The 25,731-nt window shown below is 49.2% G+C and overlaps 1 protein-coding gene across 1 annotated transcript in view; it reads right to left on the bottom strand.

Annotated features, from left to right (window-relative positions):
* The window catches only part of ITGB5 (integrin subunit beta 5), a 39,724-nt gene extending 16,163 nt beyond the window's left edge, over positions 1 to 23,561 (bottom strand). Inside the window, exons 1-9 of the mRNA XM_031590661.2 lie at positions 23,407 to 23,561; positions 20,527 to 20,612; positions 16,579 to 16,783; positions 12,266 to 12,515; positions 9,343 to 9,511; positions 5,103 to 5,264; positions 3,687 to 3,782; positions 2,995 to 3,084; positions 821 to 955 (exon numbers count right to left, since the gene is read on the bottom strand). Coding sequence (XP_031446521.2) covers positions 821 to 955; positions 2,995 to 3,084; positions 3,687 to 3,782; positions 5,103 to 5,264; positions 9,343 to 9,511; positions 12,266 to 12,515; positions 16,579 to 16,783; positions 20,527 to 20,612; positions 23,407 to 23,518 — 1,305 coding nt within the window. The 5' untranslated portion in view covers positions 23,519 to 23,561. The remainder of the gene's footprint in view (positions 1 to 820; positions 956 to 2,994; positions 3,085 to 3,686; positions 3,783 to 5,102; positions 5,265 to 9,342; positions 9,512 to 12,265; positions 12,516 to 16,578; positions 16,784 to 20,526; positions 20,613 to 23,406) is intronic.
* Between the last annotated feature and the right edge of the window lie 2,170 nt (positions 23,562 to 25,731).

Genomic DNA, 25,731 nt, shown 5'->3' with positions numbered 1-25,731 from the left:
CCCCAGCATTTCAGGACCCGGTGTCGATGTCAACCCCTTTGGGGAAGCTCCCTCAGCTGTTCACAGGAGCTAGACTCTGATGTTCACAGAAGCTGCTGAGCAGGAAGGGATGCAGGGACAAACCTCAACAGCTGGGTGAGCTCTGTCTTCATGCCAAAGGCCAGAGCCCAGGCCCAGCCACCAGATTAATGCTCCTGCTCCAAGGGGGCCCTGGCTTTGGTGAGGACATCAGGAGGGCACGTGCCTATGGTTGGCACAGCTCCAGCAACTGATTCTACCCGCTGAGCTGAAATCCAGTAATGTCAGCTAAAGTGCTGAGGCCACCTCCCTTTTTAACACTTCATATAGCCCTTATTTGGAGGGGTAAAGGTTCAGCTACTGTTTATTCTTCCAAACTATTTTTATATGCCCAAATGCTTAGCGCTCTGGTATGTTTTTAAAGCTGTTCTTCTCAAATAAGGAAATCATCCTGCTAATGAGTCCTTGCAAACAGCAAAGGCCTGGAGAAGGGCTCAGGATTCCCAGCCAGGCTGAGCCTGCTGGCCCTGCAATGCAGTGCTGATGCCAGGTGACAACATGCCCTCCTGGTCATGCTCAACATGTTCAGGTGCATCTGGACTTCACAGAATAACAGAAACACAGAATCATTTGAGCTGGAAGGGATCTTTAAAGGCCATCTAGTCCACCTACCCTGCCATGAAGAGGGAAGAGCTCTTCACCTGGCAGAGCTGCTCTCAGTGGGTTTTTAGATTACCATAGCACAGTTTTGAGGCTAGCAGAGGAAGATGGGCAGCCAGGATGTGCAGAGAGACAGACTCACCGTATCTCCTATCTTGAGATCCCCACATTTTCTGAGCCCAGGGTAGGACAATCCATCCTGGCAGGTGGCAGTGAAGGTCAAGCCAATGTCCTCAGGGCTGTCCCAGACAGTGAGTTCTACTTTGGACCGAATGCTCTGGAAACACAATGAGAAAGAAACTTATCAGGTTAATACAGGCAGGCAGGTTTCTTTTGCAAAGCATTCTGCTTTGGTATCTTCTGTTGTATTCAGAAGGCAGCTAGGACATCAGTGCACCAATACAAAAAACAATACCTGGAATTGGACTGGAGCACCTGAGGATGGTTTATGCACTCTACAAGGGTCACGATGACCACTGAAGCCTGTACTGGAAAGATGCATACACAACAAAATAAAAAAGGAAACATTCTCAACCACAAATGGACCATTTGCTTCATCTCCAAGCTGTAGGTCAGAGCCTTGTATGCACATCTACACCTCCCCCATAGCAAAGTCTACTGGAAGAGTGCAGAGCCCAACGCTCCACTGGCATCCATCCTGTGATGCTTTTTGTACTGCACAAAGGGGGCATAAAAACACACTTGCAACTGAATCAGCAACTCTGTCCTGCTTTCTTGATTCAACACAAACTGGTCAGAAAAACTTTTCTCTCTGAAGAGAAAATGCCAGACTTTTTTGGATAAGTCAATAGCAAATACCACGTTTTCTATGGTGAAAAAAATGTAAAATCTCTTTCTTTGTGAAACATTTTAAAGTGAAAGACGTTCTCTATCTGCGATGTTTTGGTACACTCCTACTCCCTTTCTTCTTCTTCTTCTCATTTCTCCACTCTGCTGCACAACCCAGACTTTTAAAGCCAAAACAAAATAAAGGGAAAACTCTGTTTATAAGTATTAATGTGAAACAAGGTTGTTTTGTTTAGTTCTTCTGATGGCTGGAAGTGACGCATTGTGAGTGGTATCCAAAAAAGGCAAAGGCTACAGAACACAGGACAGCAGGTCAGAAAGACCACAGTATGACCTCACCTGGGTCATTCTTACGTTCTGATGCAAACACCAAGATTTCTTATCAGCCTTACTGGGTAATGCTATTAGCCTAATTTTAATCCAATTATTATTAGCCACTTGGCACTGCAAAGCAGCATACCTCCATGGCACTGCAGCCACTACTGGAGGGGTTTTGCTACTGTGCTGTTTGGTGGCCCCCAGGCCTGCAGTACCTTCAGAAATGAGCAGAAGACTCCAGAGAGATTCAGGGGAAGGACCTTGCCCACAAGATGGAGCAACTTCTGACTGAAATAAAGCTATAATGGCATGGGGTACACCCTCAGGAGGAGCATTTCAGTGTGAACACAAGGGAATTCTGAACCTGTAGCAGCTCCAAGGACAGCTGACACAAAGGCCACCTGCCATGGAAAACCCATCAGTGCTGTAGAGAGGAACATTATGAGATCTTCTGGGAATGGGTTCAGAAAAGCAGTGCACTGTTTGCCTCTCTGGCTGCAAAGATCAGCTCAGACACTGCATGTATGAAGAACCCTACCTGAGGGCTGACCCAGAACAGCACAGTATTTCAGTTTAGCCAAAAAGAACACGGGTGGAGCAAAGTATTCCACAACAGACTTTCATACATGGTCACACTGAGTTACACATCTCACACACCCAACATCCTTCCAGAAGCACAGAGCTGACCAGGATCCAGCAGAAATCCAACAAATTCAGACAGCTATCCCACTAGCTCGCTATCTAGCTGCTTCTGGTCACTTTGCTCCCCTTATTTCCATAGAGTTGCACAGTGATCAACCCAAGGATGCCACCTAAGCCGTGTCATGTCTCTGACAGGTCACTGAGCATCAAAGAGCAAAGAAATGGTCTATTTTATCTAATGGTAGGGTGGTCTGTGACAATTATTAAATCCGGGTTGCATTTATGGTGTAATTCCACTCATGCTTTGCTTTCTTGCCAGCCCAGCAAGGGCCCAAGCAGATGACATCAGCCCAACCATCAGCATCATCCTAAAGAGGACAAGCAGCTCTTTTCCCTCCCCAGGGTGGATGCAAGCACGTCAGCAGCGACCCACTGTGAAGAGGACCAGAGAGATGCAGCCAAGTCTGGGTGGAGCATACGAGGCAGGGCTGAGCGAGCTCAGCTCTTGGCGCTCCCACCACAGCAGCTGTGGTTTTAAAACACACTTACGTTGTAGGCCTTGACAATCAGCTCAATGATATTCTTGGAGTCCTTGTGCAAAATCTCCACCGTGGTCCCAGGAATCAAGGCAGTGAAGTTCTTGAAAAGACAACAAGTGGAAAACGCGCTGCAATGCAATGCGATGTGGCAGTCGAGCTTCCCTGGGAGCGGGTGTGGAGCATGAGCTCAGCCCCCAGCCCCATGGGGACTTCTAGCACCTCGCTGCCTGCCTGGCTCAGAGCAGAGAATGCACATCCCAAAAACCCAATCTGCATCCCCACATCCCTCCACCCACTTCTGCCACGAGACAGCTCCAGGGAAGAGCCTCCTGCCGTGGGAATGGCAAAGGAGCTCAGGTTGGGGCTAGGGAGATGGAAAAACACAGCTGGGCAGCAGCACCGTACTGGATTAGGTAATGGGATTGAGTCACAGTGGAAAGGGCTGAACAGGTTTCTGCTCTCCCGTCTGCTGCATGGTGGCAAGATTAGGATAGGGTCTATTTTAGGTATGCACAAGCTCACTAACATAGAGATCTGCTTGCAGTAAGCAGCTTTAGTGCTTTTCACTGAATGACCATGCTCTGGGCGGTAGCAGGGAGAGGTGATAGCTGTGCCAAGCTGGTGTGTCCTAAGGGCATCATGGCCAAGATGCTCTCAAGAGGAACCCTAAGCCCTGCCCATGGATGGCTCAGCAGCACTTACCTTGTACAGGACATAATGGCTTTTTGTAACAGCAAAAATCAGGTGGATGTTGTTTTCAGCCAGTTTCTCCCCAAGAAGTGCCAGGGAAGGATAATCCTAGGGGAAAAACAACACAGAAAGACTGATGGGTAGCACAAAGACTAATTTCATTACTCTTCTCCCAAAAGCAAAACCTGTGGCATTTCACTGCAGTGTGAAGTGAACCACTACATCTACAATGGAAATAGTAGAAACATTCTGGTAATTCTGTCACTCCCTGAATATTTCTGCTGCACCTACCATTAGAATGTATGAAAGGACAACACCATGAGCCACAGTAACACCGGAAACAATTTTTTTTTTTCCTCCTCTTTCCACTTTGCTATCAGCCAATGTGCATGTGTAATAACCTAGCTGCCAACCCCAGGGATGCAAGACATGACCATGATCTAGAACTGCACTAAACAGAGATATGTGATTTTTCTCTGAAAGCTGAGATTGCCTGCTCTTGCTGCATAGCAGAGCCATGAAGAAATGATGATAAACTTCAATTCTGCAGAACTCAGAGAAAGAAAGGCTGGCAGGAAGATACTGTTCTAGCAATCCATAAGCAACAAAATAACAAAACTGCATTCATTTCAAGAGCTTTGAAACCCCAGTTTCAGGCCCCAAGCTGCTTCTGAAACGCTGCTCTCAGAAAAAGCACCCTGCTCACTTGCAAGCTGAAAGGCTGATTTAGAGCCTGCAGGACTCAAATAAACACTGAGACAGCATCCCCATGCCAGCTCCCCAGCACAGCTCCAGTACAGCAGCTGTACTCTGGAATGCAAACATTTGCAAGATTGCATGGGCTGTGGACAGGGGGTTCTCTAAGGAGCCATAGGCAACCATCCAGAAACACCTCTTGTTACAGAGTGGTGTATGCAGGAACAAAAATCATAATTAGTGCTTGTGACTTGCTGGATAAAGCACCATTCTACAGGAGGATGTGATAATTAGGCAGCAGACAAATGCTCATTCACCACAGAAGTTTCCTCCATTGAGTTTAAATAAAGGGAGAAAAAAAAGGGGCTGGTCTGTTTATTTAGTACTAAGATCTACATTAGTGTTGTGCTCAAAGTCTGTGAATAGGATCAGCACGGCCTCGTGCTTGTGGCAGCAGCCACATCAAGGTGGGCTCAGCCTCCCTGCTGACAGCCTGACAAACCCTGGGCACTTCGCAGTTGATGATGCACTTCACTGTGCCAAGTTACATTTCCCTCTCTGTCAGTGAATCCTGACAAAACTGGCTGGGCTCCGAACCCATCTTTGAGCATCGCAAGTGCATTCACTGAGTGGAGATGTCTGAGGGAAAGAGTGAAACACTCATCAGGAGCAAAACAGCACCCAGAGCAGCACAGGGCCCGCTGACACCCTGAGGTCCCTGTGCCCACTCACCAGCTGGCTGGATGCACTGTACTCATTGGCCTCGTTCAGGTGGCACTGGCCATCGTGGGGCTGCACCAGCCCCCCCAGCTTCCCATCCAGAGCTATGTGGGGCACATCATCCGTGGTGAAAACCAGCAGGTGGGATGCCTCTTTCCGCCAGCCGATCTTCTCCTAAGGCAGAACAAAAGCCTTCGTTAACACTAATTAGTAGAGTGCCGTACATCTGTCCACCCATATCTGGCAATAAAAGATGATGTTGGGGCCCTTCTAGCATTTCCCAGCACCTCCCTGCAATGCAGTTACTTAAAAAGGCATGAGGAGGTACATGGACTGTCCACCAGACCTTCTCTGCCTCGATCCAAGAATAAGAATTTCAGCTGCTTTTATAGCCAGAGGAGACATGCCAAATTCCTCTGCACGCGTTTCATCTGACCTCGTTTCCTCAGCTCGGCGAAACGGCTGCGCTGCTGCATATAGTGTGAGAGCTGCACCAGTCCCACTCAGCATTTTTCTTGCAACCCACTCAGAAAAGCAGCTTTGGGACTGCAGCACAGGAAGCAAGGCCCTTACCTGCAGCCCATCTGTGCAAGAAACAGGCATTGTGACTGTCTGTGCATGGACAGATCTGCAGGGATAGGGTTTGTGCATGGAAAGGCAGTTGGATGCTAATTGCTTCCCTCCTACAGAGCTCCCTCAGCTCTGCACCAGCCCAAGAAGCAGATCTGTGCCTAAGAAAGCACACTGAAGCTGCTTGTTGCAATGGAAGTGGAGAGAAACAGAGGTGCCAGAAGGAAATTTTTGGATGCCATCAGGCAGCAGCTCTCTCCACCTACACATGTGGATGGCTCTGGCCTCCAGCTTGTGCCCCCGCAATGCACAGATTATGGAGTCAGGAGCACCCAGATGCAACCCACATCTGAAAACACCCAACTCCTCTGGATTTCACTGCTCAGCTTACTCAGTAACATCTGAAACCTACCTCGTCCTACATTCAAACACCAGCTGACAAACTTCTGCAGCTTGGCTGCAGGCATTTCCTATGGAAACCACTGGTGGAGTGACAGTGAGCTGGCAGTGCACATAGAAGTATAACCATGATTGCCACCACAATTTTCAGCTGCAGATGTGAGTCACAGCCCACAGACTGCTGACCTTTCCGATAAATACAGCTTCAGGAGAACTTCTCCAGACTCTACTTCCTTTTCTTTTCCAATGCAAGAAGTATTTTTTCTTTAAGGGCATTTTCAAGAGCCATGTAATGCAGGTACGACCAGAGGAAGCCCTCATTGCAGGACAGGTGTGCCATGTAGCAGCACATTGCCATCCAGGTCAGAAAGCAATATGGGCTTTCTTGGTCTGGAAAGTGGGAGCCATTCCACTGAAGCAACCCCATCAGACAAAAGGCAGAAACCCAAAAGTGATTATGGCTCTGACAACGCAAGCAGCTTCTTGCACCACTCAGCTCAGACGCCCACCCAACAGCCAGTCCAACCCATTTTCCTTCGGGTACCCAAAGCCGACTTCTTTAAGGACTGAGAGAAAAACCACAGATTAGAAGCTTAGAAGTGTGCTATGCACAAAGCAAACAAACTTCATTCAGACAACAGTTATGCAGTCATTCCAGGCATGATTCCTCTGTTTTCCTGCCTTCTGGCACCACCTTCTCACCAAGGGCTGTGTACCTCTTCATATACAGACTCACTCCTATTCTCGCACTTAAGCCAAGCACATAGAAATGCTGAAAAATCTGGGCAGCATATCTCAGCTGAGACACCCAACCTGAAGCTGCACGGTCCTTCAAGCCAATGCAGCAAACACCAACACGTTACAGAATGTGCATGGCTGCTGGAGATGGGTGGAAAAACCAAGAGGTTGGCAGTGAGCAGCTGCAGCATCTCTCACTGCCTCCGCCAGCAGCTGCAAAGCGCTGGGAAATGCCGCTCTCCACAAGACACACAGTGCTCTGCTCTGCTTAAAACAAACAACCAAAGAGGCTTGCATTTATTTTTACTGGCCCGTGATTTTTGAACAGTGATCTGCATTGACACTGGCGCTGGTTTAATCCCCGTGGGATTTGAAGGTTTGAAAGGCAGGGTGGGACCTGACCGGAGGCAGCATGAAGGGGTAGAACATGTCTCTGCAGGGCCACGCAGGAATAAATCCTGCTCTGCTCCCACAGTTGCTTCTGTCAGAACCACCACAGCTGTCTCAGCGCACCTCAGCCCTCCAAACCCTATTGAAAAGGCGGCCAGATTGTTATCAGTGTTTCCAAGTCTGAAGTAAGCATCTAAATTAATGCTAAACACTGTGCCTAACGAGTGCTGACCAAAAGCAGTTCAAAAGACACTTAATTTTACAACCAAGCATCACTTCCTTGCTGCAGCTCCATGTATACGATCTGCAACTTACACGTGCCACCAAGCTCTACAATGTCTGCACTTCAAGATGGCAGAAAACCAAAGTACTGCAAATGGAAAATGTAATTACAGAAAGTTGATTAATATTCCTGGCTAACCATTCTAGCATCAGCATAAAGGCTTATTGTCTCTGGCTCTTTCATTGCCTCCAGAATAACATTTACCATCTCTCCATCTTTCGGAGAGGAGCCAAACACAGACCAGTTATTAGTCTGTATTAACTGTGCAAGCTCTTCTAACTCCTCAGTTTAAAACCTCAGCCAAAAAATGACAGAGCTCTTATAACAGCTCATGCAGAAGAAACACTTGATATGAATTACAGCACGAAAACACCTCACCAACAAATGAGGAACTGTTTCTCCTACCTCTGTGCTTGCAGGGGAGAACACGGCGCTCAGACACTGGGGCTGCCAAGGGCCATCCCTTGGGATGCTACAAATGGCTCCTTTAAGTGCCCAGGAGGTCTGAAATACCCTAAAGGGTGAAAGCTGGAAGAGCTGGAGCACATCAGGAGAGGCAACAGGGTACTGCAGACAGGTGGCAATGGGGAAACCCACCCCACAGCCACAGACAGCCTCCAGATCACCACCTGCAAAGGGAACAAAGTTCCCCTAGGGGTTATGGGGCTTAGGAAGCACAGCCCAAACAATTTTCTGTGCAATATTTCTGCACTACAAGGAAATCCCATCCCATTGCTGTGGTAAGGAAAATGTGACGGAGAAACCACGAAGAGCCACACGAAGGGTGGCACAACTGAGTCACTGCCCTGAGACATCTCTGCTCTGGTGCCACCTCTCAGCCACACGATGAACTTTGTACCTACAGAGTGCTGGGAGCAGTTCCAGTGCCAGCAGCAGTTCCAGTGCCAGCAGCACCTGTGCCAGGCTGGGAGAGGAGAGATGGCTGCTCTGAGGCATCAGGGCCAGCAGGGCAGGCTCAGTCCTGTCAAGCACCCAGCATGAGCAGAGGGAGATCTACATTCCCACTCAACCATGTTGCACAAGCCTGCATCCCACTGTTCCTGCGGATGATACTTATCTTCTGGCTCCCAAAATCCACACCCACAAGAAAACAGGATCTACCAAAAGGACTGCGCAAGGCTGAGCTGAACAAAAGCCAAATTGTGTGCATTTTAAATTGAGGGAGGGAAGATTTAGGTTGGATGGCAGGGGGAAGTTCTTTACTATGAGTGTGGTGAAGTGCTGGAACAGGCTGCCCAGAGAGGTTGTGGATGCCCCGTCCCTGGAGGTGTTCAGGGCCAGATTGGATGGGGCCCTGGGCAGCCTGGTCTAGTATTAGATGAGGAGGTTGGTGGCCCTGCATGTGGCAGGGGGGTTGGAGATTCATGATCCTTGAGGTCCCTTCCAACCCTGGCCATTCTGTGACTCTGTGATTCTGTGTGTCAGAGGGGAAAAGGCAGCCGGGGCTGTCCCTGGAGAGCAGGGCAACTCAGCTGCACTGCCCAGGGGAGAGGACACTTGAAAGAAGCTTTGTTTTTTATCCCCATCACAAAGGGATATGGAGCAACCCAACTGATTGCTCCAGGAGGATTTTGAGCAAGACTCTTGCAGTGAGAACAGCATGCAAACCTAGCTGTGCACTGCAGGGAGAGGGCTTGTCTCGTGTGGAATGGTGACAGCAAGGGAGCTGTCTTCATGCATAAAAGCACATAAAAACCTCTACTTCTCTATGCAATTTTCATGGTTTCTGCAAGAAAAATTTACTCATTCTTTCCAAGAAATCAGACACTGAAGCTGGATCCAAGAACACAGCTAAAAAAAACTTTCTCTCTTCTACTTTGCTTTAAAAACCCAGGAGGCAGTGGGACTCACCTTGCACACAGCAGCCTGCAAAATTGCATCAAAACCACCCTCTGGGGCATCCCTGTTCCGGGACACCTTCTGCTTCTGCACTTCTTCATTAAAACGGTCAACTTTGTCCGTCAGGGACAAGAGATGGCGGAAACCAAAGGAGGGGACGCAGCTTGGGAACAGCTTATATCTGCAAGAGGAGCAGAAGAGGAGCAGTTAGTTGGCATCAACCTCACCAGGAGCCACTAACTGCAGGAGCTCCCAGGTCTACCACACAGGCCTCCAAATCTTTGAGCCTTCCACAAGACTTCATGCTTTGGATGCTCTGATTTCTGGCTAGTTATCTGCAAACACACAGTAGAGCCTATCTCTATTTCCACCCTGCACTGGCTTTGAGCAGCTGAAGCTTGCAGAGATCTCATCTGGACTGAATGTCTCCATATAACATTCAAGTGGAGACAACAAGCACCAGGGCCATAAGGCTGTGGGATTTCAGTGCCTATAAGTCACAGCAGTTTCCACACTAGAGCCCACAGCACAGCAATGCAGTGGGCATGCACCTACTTAATCACTCATGCATCCTCCCACTCTCCCCGCGAGGCAGATGAGCAAACATTATCACTCCTACTTAGCTTGTAGCAGCAAGGAAGGAGCAGCACCCTAAGGTGGAGAAATGATGCAGTAGGCTGCCAGGAAATCTTGCAAAGCAGCCAGGAGGCAACAAACCTCATGGGTTTGGTGTTCTTAGGGTTGGTACTCATGGTGTGCTTGGGAGCCCTGAGCTGAGCAAGTCCTGCAGTTTGGGCAGGAGGTGAGCATGGGCAGGGGAGAGGGAGGAGAAAAGTTAAGAATAAAGTGTGTTTACAAAGGAGTTGCACTTGCAGTAGGTCACTCTTATCTTCAGAGATAGAAAGCAGAAAATGACTCACTATGGGTAGGGTCTAAGATGCTTTCTAACAAAGGAGCAGTTAAACTTTACCACTGCTGGTGGCTCTAATCCCTCCCATGCCAGACTCTGCATGCCACATGCATGTCTCCACTGTGCAAACCCACACACACCACAAACCACACACGGACCTAGCAGATCCAGCCTCCTGAGCACGGCAGCTGAGCTTTGGTGCAGCAGCAAACAAGGACTAAAGAGGAGAACTGTGTGCATCCCTGAGGCCATGCCAAATCTCAGGGGCAGGGAAAGATCTGTGTAGAGCACAGGACACAGTGCTGTGGTGTCAGTGAACAGCTCATGTAGAGCCCATGCCCAGCCAGGTTTGTCAGCCAGGTGGTTTCCATTACTGCAGCGTCCCAAAGCTAGGCATGCAAGGGATGCAGAATGGAAAATACTGCATAACCTGTATGCTCTGAACAAGAGGAAGTGTTTGAAGAAAAAGTGGCAGATGAAAGTACTCCTTCACTAGCCAGGGCTTTCATCTGGGCACTGTAGGACTCTATATGCTCCAAAACAAGCTTTGTACTTTCCTCTCTGACTTACCTACTTTCATCCCACTATAAACACGTGCAAGGGCACCAAAGTCAAGGAGTTCCAGATTTGTGGCTATGCTTCACAGCCAAAGCATGAGTTTTTAGTATTAAAATCACCATCCAATTGACCTTCCTCTCTGGATAGAACTGATGAAAAAAGTGCATGAATAATTTTGTCTGCTGAACAGGTGATGAGATGCCAAATATATGGTCAGTGCCAAAAGATGGCAAGAGACTTAGAGCTGATGAAAACTCTCTCTAATCTGCCTCTCATACAGAAAACTTAGAGCAAGCAGACTCATAAAGCTTGGCGCCTGTGATGTGATCTTACAGTCTAAGTATCTCCACATGCTTCATAAAAAAGGGCCAACTCTACTGCCCTTACAGCAGTAAAGAGCACCCCAAAAATGGATGAGGAGAAGAAGGGGCAGGACAAGGAGCATGAAGGGAAGTGTCAAAGGCAACATTCTCCAAAGAGGCAACTTCAGGTTGGATATTAGGAAAAATCACTCCTCATAAAGAGCGGTGATGCACTCGCACAGGCTGTCCAGGGAGATGATAGAGCCACCATCCCCAGAGATGTTCAGAAAAAGAGCAGATGGGCACTGGGTTAGTGGGCATGGTATGGATGGGTTGGAGTTGGACTTAGTGATCTTTGTGGTCTTTTCCAACCTTAATGATTCTATGACTCACTGCTGTATCCATCCTCACATGCCAACATCCAAATCCATCTGAGCCTGCACACCCTCCATGGCAGCCTATTTCACTCTGGCATAATCCTTGATTCAACAGACTAGATCCTCTGGCTGTTACAAGTCAAACAAAAAGACACTAAGAAAGCTACTAACAAGGAAAAAAAAAGGCTCTGATAACAAGCATAATAAAGCAAACTGCATTATTTGTGTCTGTTGCAATTGCCAGTTTGCTTTCATTCCCTGGCAATAAAGATGAAGGAAACTGCCTGACATCTTCAGAATGCCTTACAAATACTCATTAATCAGTCTCACAGGCCCTTCCAAATCTCACTTCCCCCAAACACTTCTGTTGGGAAAGAATTGCACTGCTTTGGTCTCCTTATCTGTAAAGCAGAGAAGAAGAGCTTAATTGACCTACTCAAGGCCAAACTATGACTCAGAGCCAGGATCAGAAATCAGGAATTTCTGGCTCTTGCTCCCTTTTCTCAAAGCCTGTAAAAAAAAAAAAAAAGCCTGCAATGTCTGCATCCTCTTCAGGTATTTAAAAATAGCTTTAGATTCCTGGCACAAGAGTTTCACATCTCTAGATGCAGAGTAACCCCAAAAGCTGCTGCAAAATTGGGAATTCCTTGATTTTGAATGGCTCAGGAGCATTACCACACAGTCCCATAAGTGTGATTTGGTGCCTAAAGCCAGAACTGCAAGAAAAGACTCTCCAGACACTGTTAGTGCCTGCACTGGGCTTCTCCCTTTGGGGAGCACCTACTTACCCAATGCAGGGATTGTTTTGGTATCTCGGTGCTGTGTAGGAGAAAGGAGAAATGTTTTTGTCCACAAAAGAGCCAAAGCCCAGCCGGAAATTGCTAGTGAGCTTCCGCATCTCTTCAGCCAGCTTTGTCCCCAGATTGCGAATATTGTCCAGGTCGTCGTTCATGGACAGGGAGAGATCCATCAGGTAGTACAGGTCCACGGGATAGTCCTCCACTTGCCGGACCTGAACGCGGAAGGAGGTCCTGTCACCTGCACACACACAAGAGTTGAGAGCAGTGAAAAGCACTGCAAGAAAACACCTAGCACACATCAAATCTAGACTGTGCTATTTTTGCTTTCACTGTGCAGAGCAGGCAGGTCTCTTGCAAACTAAGAGGGTTAAGGGGAACAAGTTTTTTCAAGTCTACTCCTCAGGAGACTAACAGGTAAGCAAGGAAGCCCTGTACAAGAAGGAAAGGAGGTGGAGCAGGAGAAGGAAGAGGGTCAGGAGGAAACATGAGTTGAAGGCAAGATGTCCTCTGGACTGTGCCTGGAAGGCAGGTTGAGGCAAACACAGAAGGAACATCTTTCAGAAGGACCTCTCCCCAGGAAAAGAGTCGTGTCACTATCACTCTGGAGAAAGTAGGGCAAAAAGGGAAGTGAAATAGGAAAAAAGGGATGTTGCAGTCAAATGGGGAAGTACCAAAGCGGAGATGAAGCTTTCATCCAAAGTGATGAACAGAAGGGAGGGAACTGACAGGACTGAGTCAGGATGAGAAGACATGAAAAAGAGCTGAAGTAAGCCTCTACCCTGACCTGCCCTTCTGCAAAGCTCTTCTGGTCAAGATGGTGTCCGGAATAGGAGTTCATGTGCTGAAAAAGGTGTGCTGGCATAAATATGAGCTCAACTTCAAGCCAGAAGGGACACGGCCAATGTCTGCCTTACACTTTGCCAATAGCTGAGAGAAGGGACAAACTGAAACCCCCAGTACTCTCCAGATAAAAATCCCGTATCCCCTTTTCCAGCTTGCTGAGCCCTCAGGGGCTAAAGCCATCTCAAGACCAAAGCACCCCTTCCGTTCTACCTCTCCCTTCACAGCCCAGGCTGAACTTTCAGGCACCAGCAGGTTCCGCAGCACTCTTTGCTTCCTCCCACTTCAGAAATGAAAAGCACATTTTTTATTATCATGAAAACATTTCCCTAAAAGTTTTATTGTTTTCCTCATTGTTTGCAGCAGCACAGCTGCTCCCACTTATTTCCAGCTCACGAGCAGGCAACGGCATCATCCCCAGTGCTCTGCAGCATCCCCAGCACTCTGCAGCCCCACATGGTGCCAGATCCTGCTCCCCTGGGCCCCATGCCACCCCCACCCCGAGATGCATTTTTTTCCACTTAGCCCATTGAGAAAAAAGGAAATGTGCCTTTGGCACACAGTACCCCAGACACCCCAGTTTCAAAAATACTCTTTTTCCAGAGTAGGTCCTAAGATGGAAATTACCATGCTGGAAAGAGTTGTTGGGATGCTCCACTGAACCCTTCTTGATGGTAATGAATGTATTAGTCCATGAAAAAACAGCAATAACAGCAGGATCCCAGAGCTGCTGCTTCTTTCATTCCTAACTGCACAAATTAATTATCTCACAGAAAATACTGCTAATGTATGGCGATATCAGTACAAAAGAATTTATTATTCGCTGTGTACAGTACTAGTCTGACTCTTTAGGGATAACCCAGCCCCTTCCTTCCCCCCCTACCACCAGCACCATCCTCTCCTTAGGGCTTTTATTGAGAAGCATTAAAGTCAAAACTGCATTCAGAAATGTTTCCTGGATACTGTCACATAGAAGCAGCACAAAAACTGGAAAAGCTGCTTTTGGCCAATTTAAGAATGCAAATTCATCAACCACGATTATCCACAAAACCCTCTTCTGCTTGCTGATTTAATGGACAACACAACATGAATCTATTCATTGCTTTAAATTCCTTTTACAATATTCATACTTTTCATACAAGAACACTGTCCTATAGCCAAACCCAGAGTTAACAAGCAACATCATAAAAACTAAACGCTTGATCCAAAAGTTGCCCTGGGAAGACATCACTGTAAGTCCTTCAAGAATCAATTCAGAGCACAGAGATTTGGGGATGTGGTTTCTGCTGCAGGATGCTCAGATCTCAAAGCCTGGGTGGGACCAGCAAACAATTGACAATTCGCCCCGTTCTGCTTCTGCTTAGCGGTCTGAGAATAGAAGAGCACAATCACCACGCCTGCTGTGTCAATTGGTCTTTGAAATCCTACACTCTGGGCACAAAAAAAATAATTCCCATTGGAGAGCAAAATTGGTATTATGCACAATATGCACAAAATTAAATCAATATTGTCTTCTTTTTGTCTTGGGTGCTGCCCTCAGGATTCTCTCTCAAGCTCAAGTACAAATGGATGATTTAAATCGGGGATGCAAAGCCCAGCTTTTGGGAAGTCATCAGCCCTGAGTAAGATGGTGTGCTGCTCTGCATCAAAAACAAAAAAGAAAAGTAGTACAAATGGGAGATATTATGAAAAACATGTAGACATATTTCTCCTCCTGTAGTGACCTGGGGGATTTGAGGGCAGACACAGGAGCAGTTGCAAAGGCGAGACAGCAGAAAGCTGCTGGCAAGACTCCTGCCCCTCCTTGGCTCCTGCGTTTGTTGGTATTCAGGAGAAGCAGTATAGCCTCACCTATTTCTGCAGGCCTTTGCTGTTTGCCCATAGGAGCTGTGGATGCCCTATCCTTGTTTATCCTTGTACACCTGGAGGTGCTCAAGGCCAGGTGGGATATGCTCTGGGCAGCCTGATCTGGAGGGTGGCAGCCTTTAAGGTCTCTTCCAACCTAAGCCTCTCTATGACTCTGTGATTTGTCCAGCAGACCTCAAGCTATGGCAATCCACAGCATCCAGGTGAAGCAAGAGCAGTGCAGCACCCTAGAGGGGTTATCAGCTCCACTTTCCATCCTCCTCCCATATAGGAACTTGTCAGTGCAGCCTGGCTCCCTGCGAGGCCCAGCAGGAACAGCAGCTCCAGCATCCAGCAGCACAGCCCCAGGAAAGCCACAGGGGGACGGACCCCACATCCCACCTCACTGCTGGAGCCATGGGCATCCCAACAGCTGGGGGCAGGGAAAGGAAAGCGCTGAGCACCAGGCATCATGCCTGCAAGATGGCAATGCTGAGCCTGCCCTTTTCTACAGCAAGTGCCTCGAGGAACAGAGTAATAACAGTAATAACAACTCCCTTTGGACGGGAGCAAACCTGTTGCATTAGCAGCATCAAATTGCAGAAGCAGAGCCACACCGGAGACACCGTCAGGCCTGGTAGCTCCTGAAAGAGCTCTGGTGTGGGGAGCACCAACTCACACTGCTGTTTTTCTTGGGCAAAACATCCTATCTCATTTTTCTGTATGCTCATGAGAGCTGTCACAGAAACATAAGCCCTAGAAACCCACACCAATTGCTTATAATGAATCATGCTTTTATACTTGCTTCTTAACTTTGTCATAAAGAGCTTTTTTCCCCCTTCAGAAACGTTGGCTGCCAAATGTTTGCTAGAATTCTGAACCCACATTAAAGCCTTCCCCCATCATGCAAAAACTTTTGATAACAAGCATGCTCGCGTAGCTCCATCTAGCCTTTCACTCTTAATTTTCAATTAGAATGAAAAGACTTAAGGAAAGTGATGGCTCAGGGGAATGAAACAAGGATGTGGATATGATCCAAGCTCTGAGTCACAAGTTCAAATCTTCATCTCAGGCCTTGATCCCATGGCTCTTTTGCATACCAACAAAAAACAGATACGCTTTTTAAAAAAAATTTACATAAGGAGCTGTCTCAGTTTAGAGTCAAGGCACTGTCAGGCTTCAGGATCCAAAGTTTCTTTAACTCCTTCCATCCAAAGACTGCATTTTTAAGCTGGGCATGTTCCTTTTAAATGCACACAAGGGTTAGGTGATAGCTTTACGTCGGATCTGATTGACCTCTCACTGTCCTCACTCATAGAAAACCTCAGCCCCAGTTCTGTTTGGAGCGTATCACTGAAGCTGATGGGCTCTGCTGGCCAGCAGCCAGCACCTTCAGTGAGCACAAGGACACGGGTACAGCCATCCCTCTGCCTGCTCAGGCTGGACCAGGCTCTAAGCACCCTGATCTAGCAGCAGGTGTCCCTTTTCATGGCAGGGCAGGTGGACAAGATGACTTTAAGGCCTCATCCAATTCAAAAGACTCTATGATTCTACATCCAGCTCCACTTCTCGCCCACCCACATTCCACCATGGAGCTGGGAGCTGCTGGGACTCACCAGGACGAAGACTCAGGGCGACCTTCTGCGGGGTGATCTGTGTGACATCCAGGTGGCTCTGCCCAGAGCCCTTGCTGCTTAAGGGGATGTTCTTCATCACGCTGCTGCTGCTGCGTGGGTTCTCGATGGCGCCGGCACAACCATTGGCAATGAGGTTCTGCAGGAAGTCACAGCGCGATGGGACAGACTTCGTGCTGCCAAACTCCTGGGAGGTGAAGAACAGATAGATTGGAAGGGGAAGGAGAAGACCAGAAGGTGAATTTTTCCATGTGTGCACGAGCTTGGAGGAGCTTGACAAAAGAGAGGACGCAGAATTGTTGCCAAGAGAAGCCAGAGGGCTATGTGTAAGCTGGAGAATGAGGCAGGGGGCTCCGGGGACATATGTCCCCTCTTGCCTGGGTGAGACCACACATCCCAGAACCAGCATGATGGTACCCCTACCTCAAACCACTGCAAAGACGGCCCTGGACTATCGCACAGAAAAAATACCATTGCAGCAAGAGTTCTGCAGGCTGGAGCACAGATGGAGTGCTCTGACGTGGGCAGGCTGTCTAGGGAAGCTCTGCTGGAGAATAAGGGACTTGGATGAGGGCTGATGGGAGGTGTTAGATCGAATCAGCTGCAGGCTGGACAAGAAACCAGCAGGAGCAGACTGGAGAGGCAGCTGACACAGAGCTCCCCACAGCACACAGTATCATGGAAGGGACCCTTAAAGGTCATCTGGTCCAACCTTCCCTGCAATGAACAGGGACATCTCCCCCCGTGCCTCCCCCAGCCCTCCTGCAGCCCCTGGCCGGCCCCCACCATGGCACACAACGGGGCATTGTGTGTGGCAGGCACTCAGGAACAGCCTGGCCTCACAATGCAGCCTTTGGCAGCCAGCACGTCCTATTTGTTAGCGCGCTGGTTTTAGTTTTATTTTTGAAAAGGCTAAAAGCAGCAAGTTGCCCAAAGCTTACTGAATTTTCAACATCACATTTCTGCTCATTTCTGTACTATAACAATAGACAGAACCATCTTCTGCTTGGGAACTAAGCAGATACTAAAATCATACAAAATAATGCAAAGAAGATGCTCACAGCCCCCTCCTTCAGTTACACAGCCAAAAAAGCAGAGCAGGGTTGGATAAATCCCACTTTCTGTCAATGCTGGAGAGCAGCAAGCGACAGGGGAAACATCAAGGAGGCAGAGGTTGTCTGACTGATGTCAAACACAGCTCGGGAGTGTCCCCAAGGACAACTTCAGGTCCTGGGACACAAACAGAGCATTTCCTCTGCGTTTCCACACTACGAGGCCTGAACACTATTTGAAAAATGCAAGGTTTGCATTCCGTCACGGAGCAGCAATACCAAGCCTAAGCGATGGCACATCAGATGGATGTGAACATGAATTTCTTGGAACGCACCATGTAAACAGATGGACTGAGAGAGAGGAGGACTGGGACAGTGTAAATCATCTCCAGCATGACAAAATAGAGAGCAGAGTACCTCCCAGCCAAGAACAACGCCCAGCAAAGCAGTAGGTTTAGGGCAGCCATGGGGAAGAGCTAATCTCAGGCATGATAGTCCTTAAAGGAGTTGGACTCAATGACTCTTACAGGTCCCTTCCAACTTGGGATATTCTATGATTAAATCAGTGAGAAGCCATTATTTGTCAAGCACTTCCAGTCACCCCTGAGGCCTGCTCCAAAACCTTTTGATGTTCATGGAGCAGCCTGACTTCAAAGGGCTCTGAACTGGGACCTGATTTTCAGGCTGGGATGTGGTAGCACGATGCAGCCTTGGAGAGGGAGGAGGATGCTTCCTCAACATCTATCAGCCCTTAGTAGCACATCCTGCAGCACCAGGAAAAAGTCTCTGAGTGTGTGTTTACAGCAATTTTCAGTTCCCAGCTCTGACTGTCCCACCAAGCCAAGCCATCAGCAACACAGGGGACACAGCTCTCATGGGCTTCCACTTCCTCAAGGCTACTTCAGCCACCTCAGCCCACATTTTGGGCAGGAGATGCTCCTCTTTAGGAGAAAGTTGAAAGGGAGAATCCAGCTCTCGAGGAGATGTGGAACACCATTTGATGGTAACTGCAAAAGCTCTCACTTCAGCAGCACCTCTGCACTTCTGCAGCTCCCTATCTCTGCTGCTCCTAACCCATTTTCTGCTTAGATTTCTTCTAAAACTGGCCGCAGGGAATTACCACAGGATGACAATTGCCGAGCTGCTCTGGCTCGTGCTGCAGAATGGCATCTGCTCAGAGATCGCACCCTGCAGCTCTTGGTATTGGCTCACACTGCTTGCTGGGCCCGTGCACCAATAAGCAAGCAAAAAGCGATGCATGCAAGCAGATACGAGTTAATAGAGATTAGGCCAACAGCGTGACAATTACATGCTCATCAGCTTGGAAGTTTTAAGACAAATTGCTTGGCTCATGTAAGAACAGCATTGGCTATACATAACTCTGACTTCACATGTCCCAAGCTATTCCCTACGGTTTTTGCTTTAATCAATTCAATCCTGCATTAATTCAGCAGAACCTATCCTTTCTTTCTTCACTTAGAAAGCTGACATGTTCCCTCCAGGAGATCCCTTGATTTTCCTTCCTCATCCTCCAGGTACAAACTCCTGCAATCACAAAGCATGGGGTACATGCACATCACTGGAAAACACGGGAGAATTCAATTCACCAAAGAGGAAATTTCAGTTTAATCAATAAGATTTATTAGCATCCCTGGTTTGAGTGCACACACGCAAATACACCTGCACACATAACCCACAGGTGGATGTACATCCACACAATGTACACACACGCCAGGTATTTTCCCCTGCCAGCCCTCTCACAAGGCACACCCAGGAGACGTCCAGCTACGTTTTACACCTCCTCTTTCAAGTGTAATTTAAATAGATGATCCTATTTCAGCTCTGCCTTTCGTAGGCATCACATTATAAACCAATGCAGTGTTAGAACAAGAGCTCACTAAGTTCCAGCTCGCAGCCTGTAACGGGACGGCAGCTTTTTAACATGTGGCTCTTGGCCAGAAATACCTGGAAGTGCATTTTTAAATAGCTGCTCCAGGCTAAAGGTCAGGAAGGATTACGGAACTTCCTTGTAAACACTTCTCTTCCCTCCCCCGGCCCCTCCACTCCATTTGGAAACTATTTTGTTTGGGAACTCTTCCGTTTGCAAGATAAAGAGTCAAGCTGCCAATGCCACAGGCTGACGTACAATTAGTGGTCGTAGTGACCACCAGATCAACATTTCCACTGGCTGCATTTGTAAAACTTCTCTTTTGATGCCAAGAATTGAATATATATATATATTTAAAGGCAAATTATTGGGTACCCATAAGTGATAGCCAGCGCTCCTGGATGCAATATCACACTGCAGATTAGCTGCCTGGAACAGGAACTCCTACAGCTGTTTACAAGATGTCTCAAAAGCAAGATCTACTGCTTTACCCTTTCCCTTTCCCTTCTATACATCACTCATCCTCCTGGAAAAAAAAAAAAAAAAAGCACAGGAGCTATTCTGCTGTCAGGTAATGATACTATAACATATAAAGATGCTTTCCTTGGAGAGCTGCAGCTGTGCAGCAGTCAGGCAGTTGGACACAATGATCTTTGTAGGTCTCTTCCAATTGAACCACTCTATTTAACAGGGGAGATGATTTCAGACTGTAAGATACCCAAAACATAAGGATGCATTTTTGTTGCAAAGCATGCTGGTAAGCTGCACAGCTCATTGCCATCGGTGCAGACACCAGAAGCACTGGCAGTCTCCTGAAACAACACAGCAGACTCAGAGGGAATTTACCTTTGTTGGAGGCCATGCAGCACGTACTGGGATGGCAGCCAGAGCAGAGTGCTTTCCAGCAAGGCTCCCTGCAGCTGAGCCCATGCAGTGACAGTGCCCCATGCAGAGGGGGAGGCAGCTGAAGGAGCAGAAGAAGGAACTTACCTCTTTGGAGCACCAAGCACATTTGGGATGGATGAGGAGACACTCTTCACAGGATGAGGCGCTTCCACTTGTGCACAGGTTGAGACCTTCAACAAGAAAGGACAGAGAATGGGGTGGGCTGAGCTAAATACACTGCAAGTTTGGTGTCATGAGCAGAGAACCTCCCACACTAAAAGGCTGGAAGAGAATAAATCTCACCTCCTATCCTGTATGGAGGTCTTGGTTTATTCGTTCCCCAAGAAATATTTAAAAAGGACAGAAATTGGTTTTGGGGGAGCTGAGAACCACTGCAATATGATTCTGGTGATTACTCTTCCCTCTTTTTCAATGATGTCTGGTAAATCAAAGAAGGAAATAACATGCTGACAATGCAGTAGCTGTGCCATTGGCCCAAAGGTGGCTGTCCCCAAACCCCTGAGATGCTGACTTTAAAGTCACACTAGGCACACCCAGCCCCCTCCCAGCATTTCCATCTTAATGCAGCCCTAGAAGATATCCACTTCCCCACTGATGATTCCCACAGCTGACTGCTGTCACAACAAATTGCTTTAATTTATGACAGGATTCACTTCCCCGAGATACCCAGGCTGGACTGTCCAATGACCGTACACAGCAGGGCTCTGTGCTGCCAACCAGGGACACTGCTTTCTGCTCTGGGTACACAGCTATTCCCATCTGCAAACATCCAGGATCTGGGCTGGGAGAGGATTTCAAAATAAAGCAGAATGGTGCAAGTTAAACCCAATGTCAATGGGCACAGGGCTCTGAATGCAGCAGCTTGTTTAACCAAGCCTGGGGCCAGGAATGTGCCCTTCAATGGCACTGATGCCCCAGCTGCCCGGGGTTCCACTCTTAACATCCACTGTCAATACATAATTAAACTAATTTTCAGCCCAGGGGCTGCAGACTTTCAACGAAATGCCTTGGGCGTGAACAGGGAGCCTGCTATTCTTTTCTCTCCCGGATGTCAATAAGAGCACTGTCCGGCCTCTATTTTAGGAGGGCTGCAAGTACTGCAGGATGCCACGTGCAGACAGTGCGGACTCACTGATGGCTGCAGAACCACGCAGGTTTTTGTCCTGGGGCAAGGATCTGCCCAAGCATGGAGCAGAAGGACAGGCATTGCTGTCCCTGCTCCAAAGCCAGTGCATGACCCAGCCCTGCACTGAGGCTGGCTGTGCCCTGCCAGGTGGTTCAGCCCAGTGCGGGCTGCGGAGCTGTGCTGGCTGTATGGCTTTCATTCAGGCAGGCTGCTGGCTTTCCTGTGGGCTGAACAAGGGGCTTATTAATTTTTTTCTTGCTGACCGTTAGCAAATACCCATGCGTCTCATTCCTTGTTCACACTGAGTTGTGTTTCAGCTCCTGGGCACTGTGAGAGTTCTAAGTATAAAGATGTAATAGAAAGCAAAACGTGGCTTGTTCAGCAGTTACGGCATGCAGGGAGATTAACACTCACACTTCCGAGCCCTACAGCTGCAATGGCTTCCAGCACAGACCAAAGCTTTTCCAAATCCCCTCTCTGAAGCCAATCCTTGCACTCCAGCTACCCAGCAGGCTTCGCTGCCCATCTGTCTGGAAATAGGACAGCATTTACCTCTGTTCCTGACTGACGGATTTCAGAATGTTTACTTGGCCACAGTGATGTCTGAATGAAAACTGAGGTCTACTCCAGTCCATTGGGTGCCACAGCCAAAGGCCATCTGTGGTGCAGCACTCCATGGGACATTCCTCCCAGGGGCATTTATTGGGGATCTTTTCCCCACTTTGGAGCAAAACCAAAACATCTCCAGCACTGTTGTGAAAATTCAGCTTTATTAAGCTGCTGTACTGGGGCTGCAAGCTGAGTTTTCTGAGCTGGAGCACAGATGCAGCGCTTTCACAGTGATGACCTTTGCTGCGCTCAGTTCAGTGCAGATTTTTATGCTGGATCACTCTGAACCAGGCAAAGGAAGGACCTGGAGATGCCTGTGCTTGTCCACCAGGCAAGGAGAAGAAACTCAGCCCCCTCCACCCAGTCAACAAAACCACTCCTTTCCGCTAAACTTGATGCAGTGCAAAAAAATTCCACCCAGGATTTAGCTGGAGGATGACAATCCACTCCCTGTACTGCCAAGCTGCACACATCTGCCCTGATGCCACAGCTCCCAAACCCCAATTGCATTGTGAGAAGGACCCAGCAGGCTCAGACAGCATCTCTGTGCCCATCCTGCTATCGGACAGAGTCAGAGGAGCCCCAGTGAGCTGGGGAAGGCAGCACATCTCAGTGGGCTGTTGAGATTTTAATACAGAACGCCAATGATGCAGAGCAAGATGGGAATCCCTCACGAAATGTACACCAGTTTTACTCGTGAAGATGCTCCAGGCAATCAGACCGCATTTTAAACCTGTTTTGCAAGAAAACCCCGTCCGGGCAGCTCCTCAAACTGCGGGATGAATGCAGTGGCTTGCTGGGGAGGAGAAAAGCGAAACGTTCTATGCTTCACCCAGCTATGTACGAGAAAAGAATCGCTTTACTTATGCTGGGGATGCCCCATCCCTGGAGGTGCCCAGGGCCAGGCTGGACGGAATCAGGTCCAACTCAACCCGTTCCGCGGTGCCCCGATGCGATTCCAGGGGCACAATGGGACTTTGAGGAGCTCGGGATCCCGCGGAGGACCGGCGCCAGCAGCAGCACCGGGAGGGGCTCTCATGGAGATCGCCGCACGGGGATGCGGCACAGCCCCGCCGCAGGGGCACGCACCGGGCAGACGTGGAAGCGGGGTTGATGAAGCCGGCCGAAGGAGGGGAACGCAAAGCAAAGCAAAGCAAAGCAAAGCAAAGCAAAGCAAAAGAAAGTTAACTCCTTGTCCCAACGCGCGGCGGCGGCTCGGGGGCCCTTACCTCTGCCGGGCTGCAGCGGGGCGGCCAGGAGGAGGAGGCGGAGGAGGAGGCGGAGGAGCGGGGGGGGCCGGCGGGCGGCGGCGGGGGCCGGCAGCCCCCCTCGGCGGGGCATGGTGCGGGCGGCCGGGGCTGCCCTTCCCGCCGGGCCTCCCTCCCTCCCCGCCGCCTTTTGTGCGGCCGCGGCGGCGGCGGCGGCGGCGGAGGAGGAGGAGGAGGCGGGGGGGGCGGCGCTGGGGCTGCCCGGGGCGGGCGGCGAGGAGCGGCCGGGGTCCGCCCGCCGCTGGTGCCGCCGCTCGGGTGCGCTCGGGCCGGGGTACGGAGCCGGGAGGCGGAGCCCGGAGCCGGGGAACGGAGCGGGACCGCGGGGAATCGCACGGGCTGGTGTGCGTGGTTGTGCAAGGGGCCGCGCTGGTGTAAGTGTGTACGTGCGTGCTCGCATGTGCGTGCACACGTGCGCGTGTCGCGCATGCACGTGCAGACATCCACGTGCAAATGTATACACGCGTGCGTGTACGCTCGGGTTGATGCATGCACACCTCCGTGCGGAGCTCGCAGAGACGCATGCACGCACGCAGAGGCACATGCATGTAGTGGGTGGCAGCTTTGTGCACAGCTGGAAGCAGATGGCCTTTAAGGTCCCTTCCAACTCAAGTCGTTCTGTGATTCACGCTGTCACACCCGGACGCAGCCACGTGCACACACACATATGCACACATGCATCTGTAGCAGGGGCACACCGATCTCTGCGCCTGCTTGCTGCCGGGCTGGCACTCATTCTCTCCAGTTCGCTGCCCCCTGTTACGTAGCATTTTCCTGCCTCAGGGATTTTTGCCACACGAACAGCGCCCATCTGGCGAAGGGCTCTGAGCCGGGCTGTGCCCGCCCTCCAGCTCTGGGTCTGTCCCCAGCTCGATCGACACTTCAGATCTAAGGGGAACGGAGGATTTATGGCAGCGTTTGGACTGCTGGCAGGCTCTGCTCCTGCTTTTAAAACAAATCATAAATCAGCTGTCAAGCCGATGGCTGATTCCAAAGGTAGTTAATAGCAACAGCTACTACCCGTGGCCTGCAGACTTTCATGCCAATTGAACAGCATATCTACTGTATCTTACCTTTAGGTTTGATCGACACACAACCTCAGTCCCCATGCCTTCATATGCTCTTCTGGTTTCTTCAGCACCTCCAGACTGCTGCACCACACCAGGTTTGGATTTCACCAAAGCTGTCCTGGGGCAGTAACTCCTGATGTGGCTGCAGAGTTCCTCTGATGCACACAGAGCAGCATTTCCCACTGCATATCCTCCATCCCTGGATAGAGACAACCTTTCTGTAAACACGCAGATGTACATATGGTTGCAAATATATATGGATGGCGTGAGAGAGCTGCATTCATCTCATTCTCAAGAGTGAGGATCCCTCATCCCTTGCCTACCTTGATACCCTTCTCCAAAGCCAGTACTGCACTTCCACCCTCACGTGCAGAGCAAGAGGTGTTGTAGCTGCTCTGAAGGGCCTCTGTGAGCAGAACCGTGTGAGGTCTTCGTCTTCCTGTTGGGCTTCCAAGGTATATTAACAAGGTTATCAAGGACAAAGACATCATACAAAGAAGGCCAGGTTGGATGGGGCCCTGGGCAGCCTAATTTAGTGCCTTATCTGGTGGTTGGCAACCTTGTCCTGCAGCAGGGGGTTGGAACTACATGGTCTTTGAGGTCCCTTCCAACCCACATCATTTTGTGATTCTACAATTTTGGGGTGGGAACCCAAAGCAGGGCTTCATCACCTTTAATCTTCAGACACAGCCCATGTCTTTTCTCCCCTGCTTACAACGTGCCAATTCAATTGAGGGATTACTCAATCCAGGGGACTGAGACCTCTCTACTTCCTTCAAGAATTTAGGGGCCACGGAGTCCCATGAGCATGGTTTGTATCATCGCCCAGTTCTGCTGGATGGGAGACAGGAAACAGCTGGTTAGAAAGCCCTGATCTTTGTGCTTGCTTTCTTATTGCCTGCATTTTAAAGTGTGGTGCAAGTAGGATGCAATCCAGTGTATCTTACAAGTGAGATAATTACAAGTCAGTTCTTTGGTTCTGCAGTTATCAGGCAAAACAAATAAAGTGGTTTATCAATGATACTTTGGGTGTATTCATTGTCATATCTCCCTCATGGCAGGAAGGGTGGATAAAAGCATCTGATTCATGTCTAGATAACCCCATGTCATTGAAGACATTGTCGGTTACCAAAGCCGACCCCTCTTTTTGCACCTATCCAAGCAGAATGATTGTCCCCATAGGTAGGACCTGATCATGCTATGGAGGTGGGAGTGC

Source organism: Phasianus colchicus, chromosome 7 (assembly GCF_987193195.1).
Source record: "Phasianus colchicus chromosome 7, bPhaCol1.hap1.1, whole genome shotgun sequence".
NCBI lineage: Eukaryota > Metazoa > Chordata > Aves > Galliformes > Phasianidae > Phasianus > Phasianus colchicus.
This window is presented reverse-complemented; position numbering and strand designations above follow the sequence as displayed.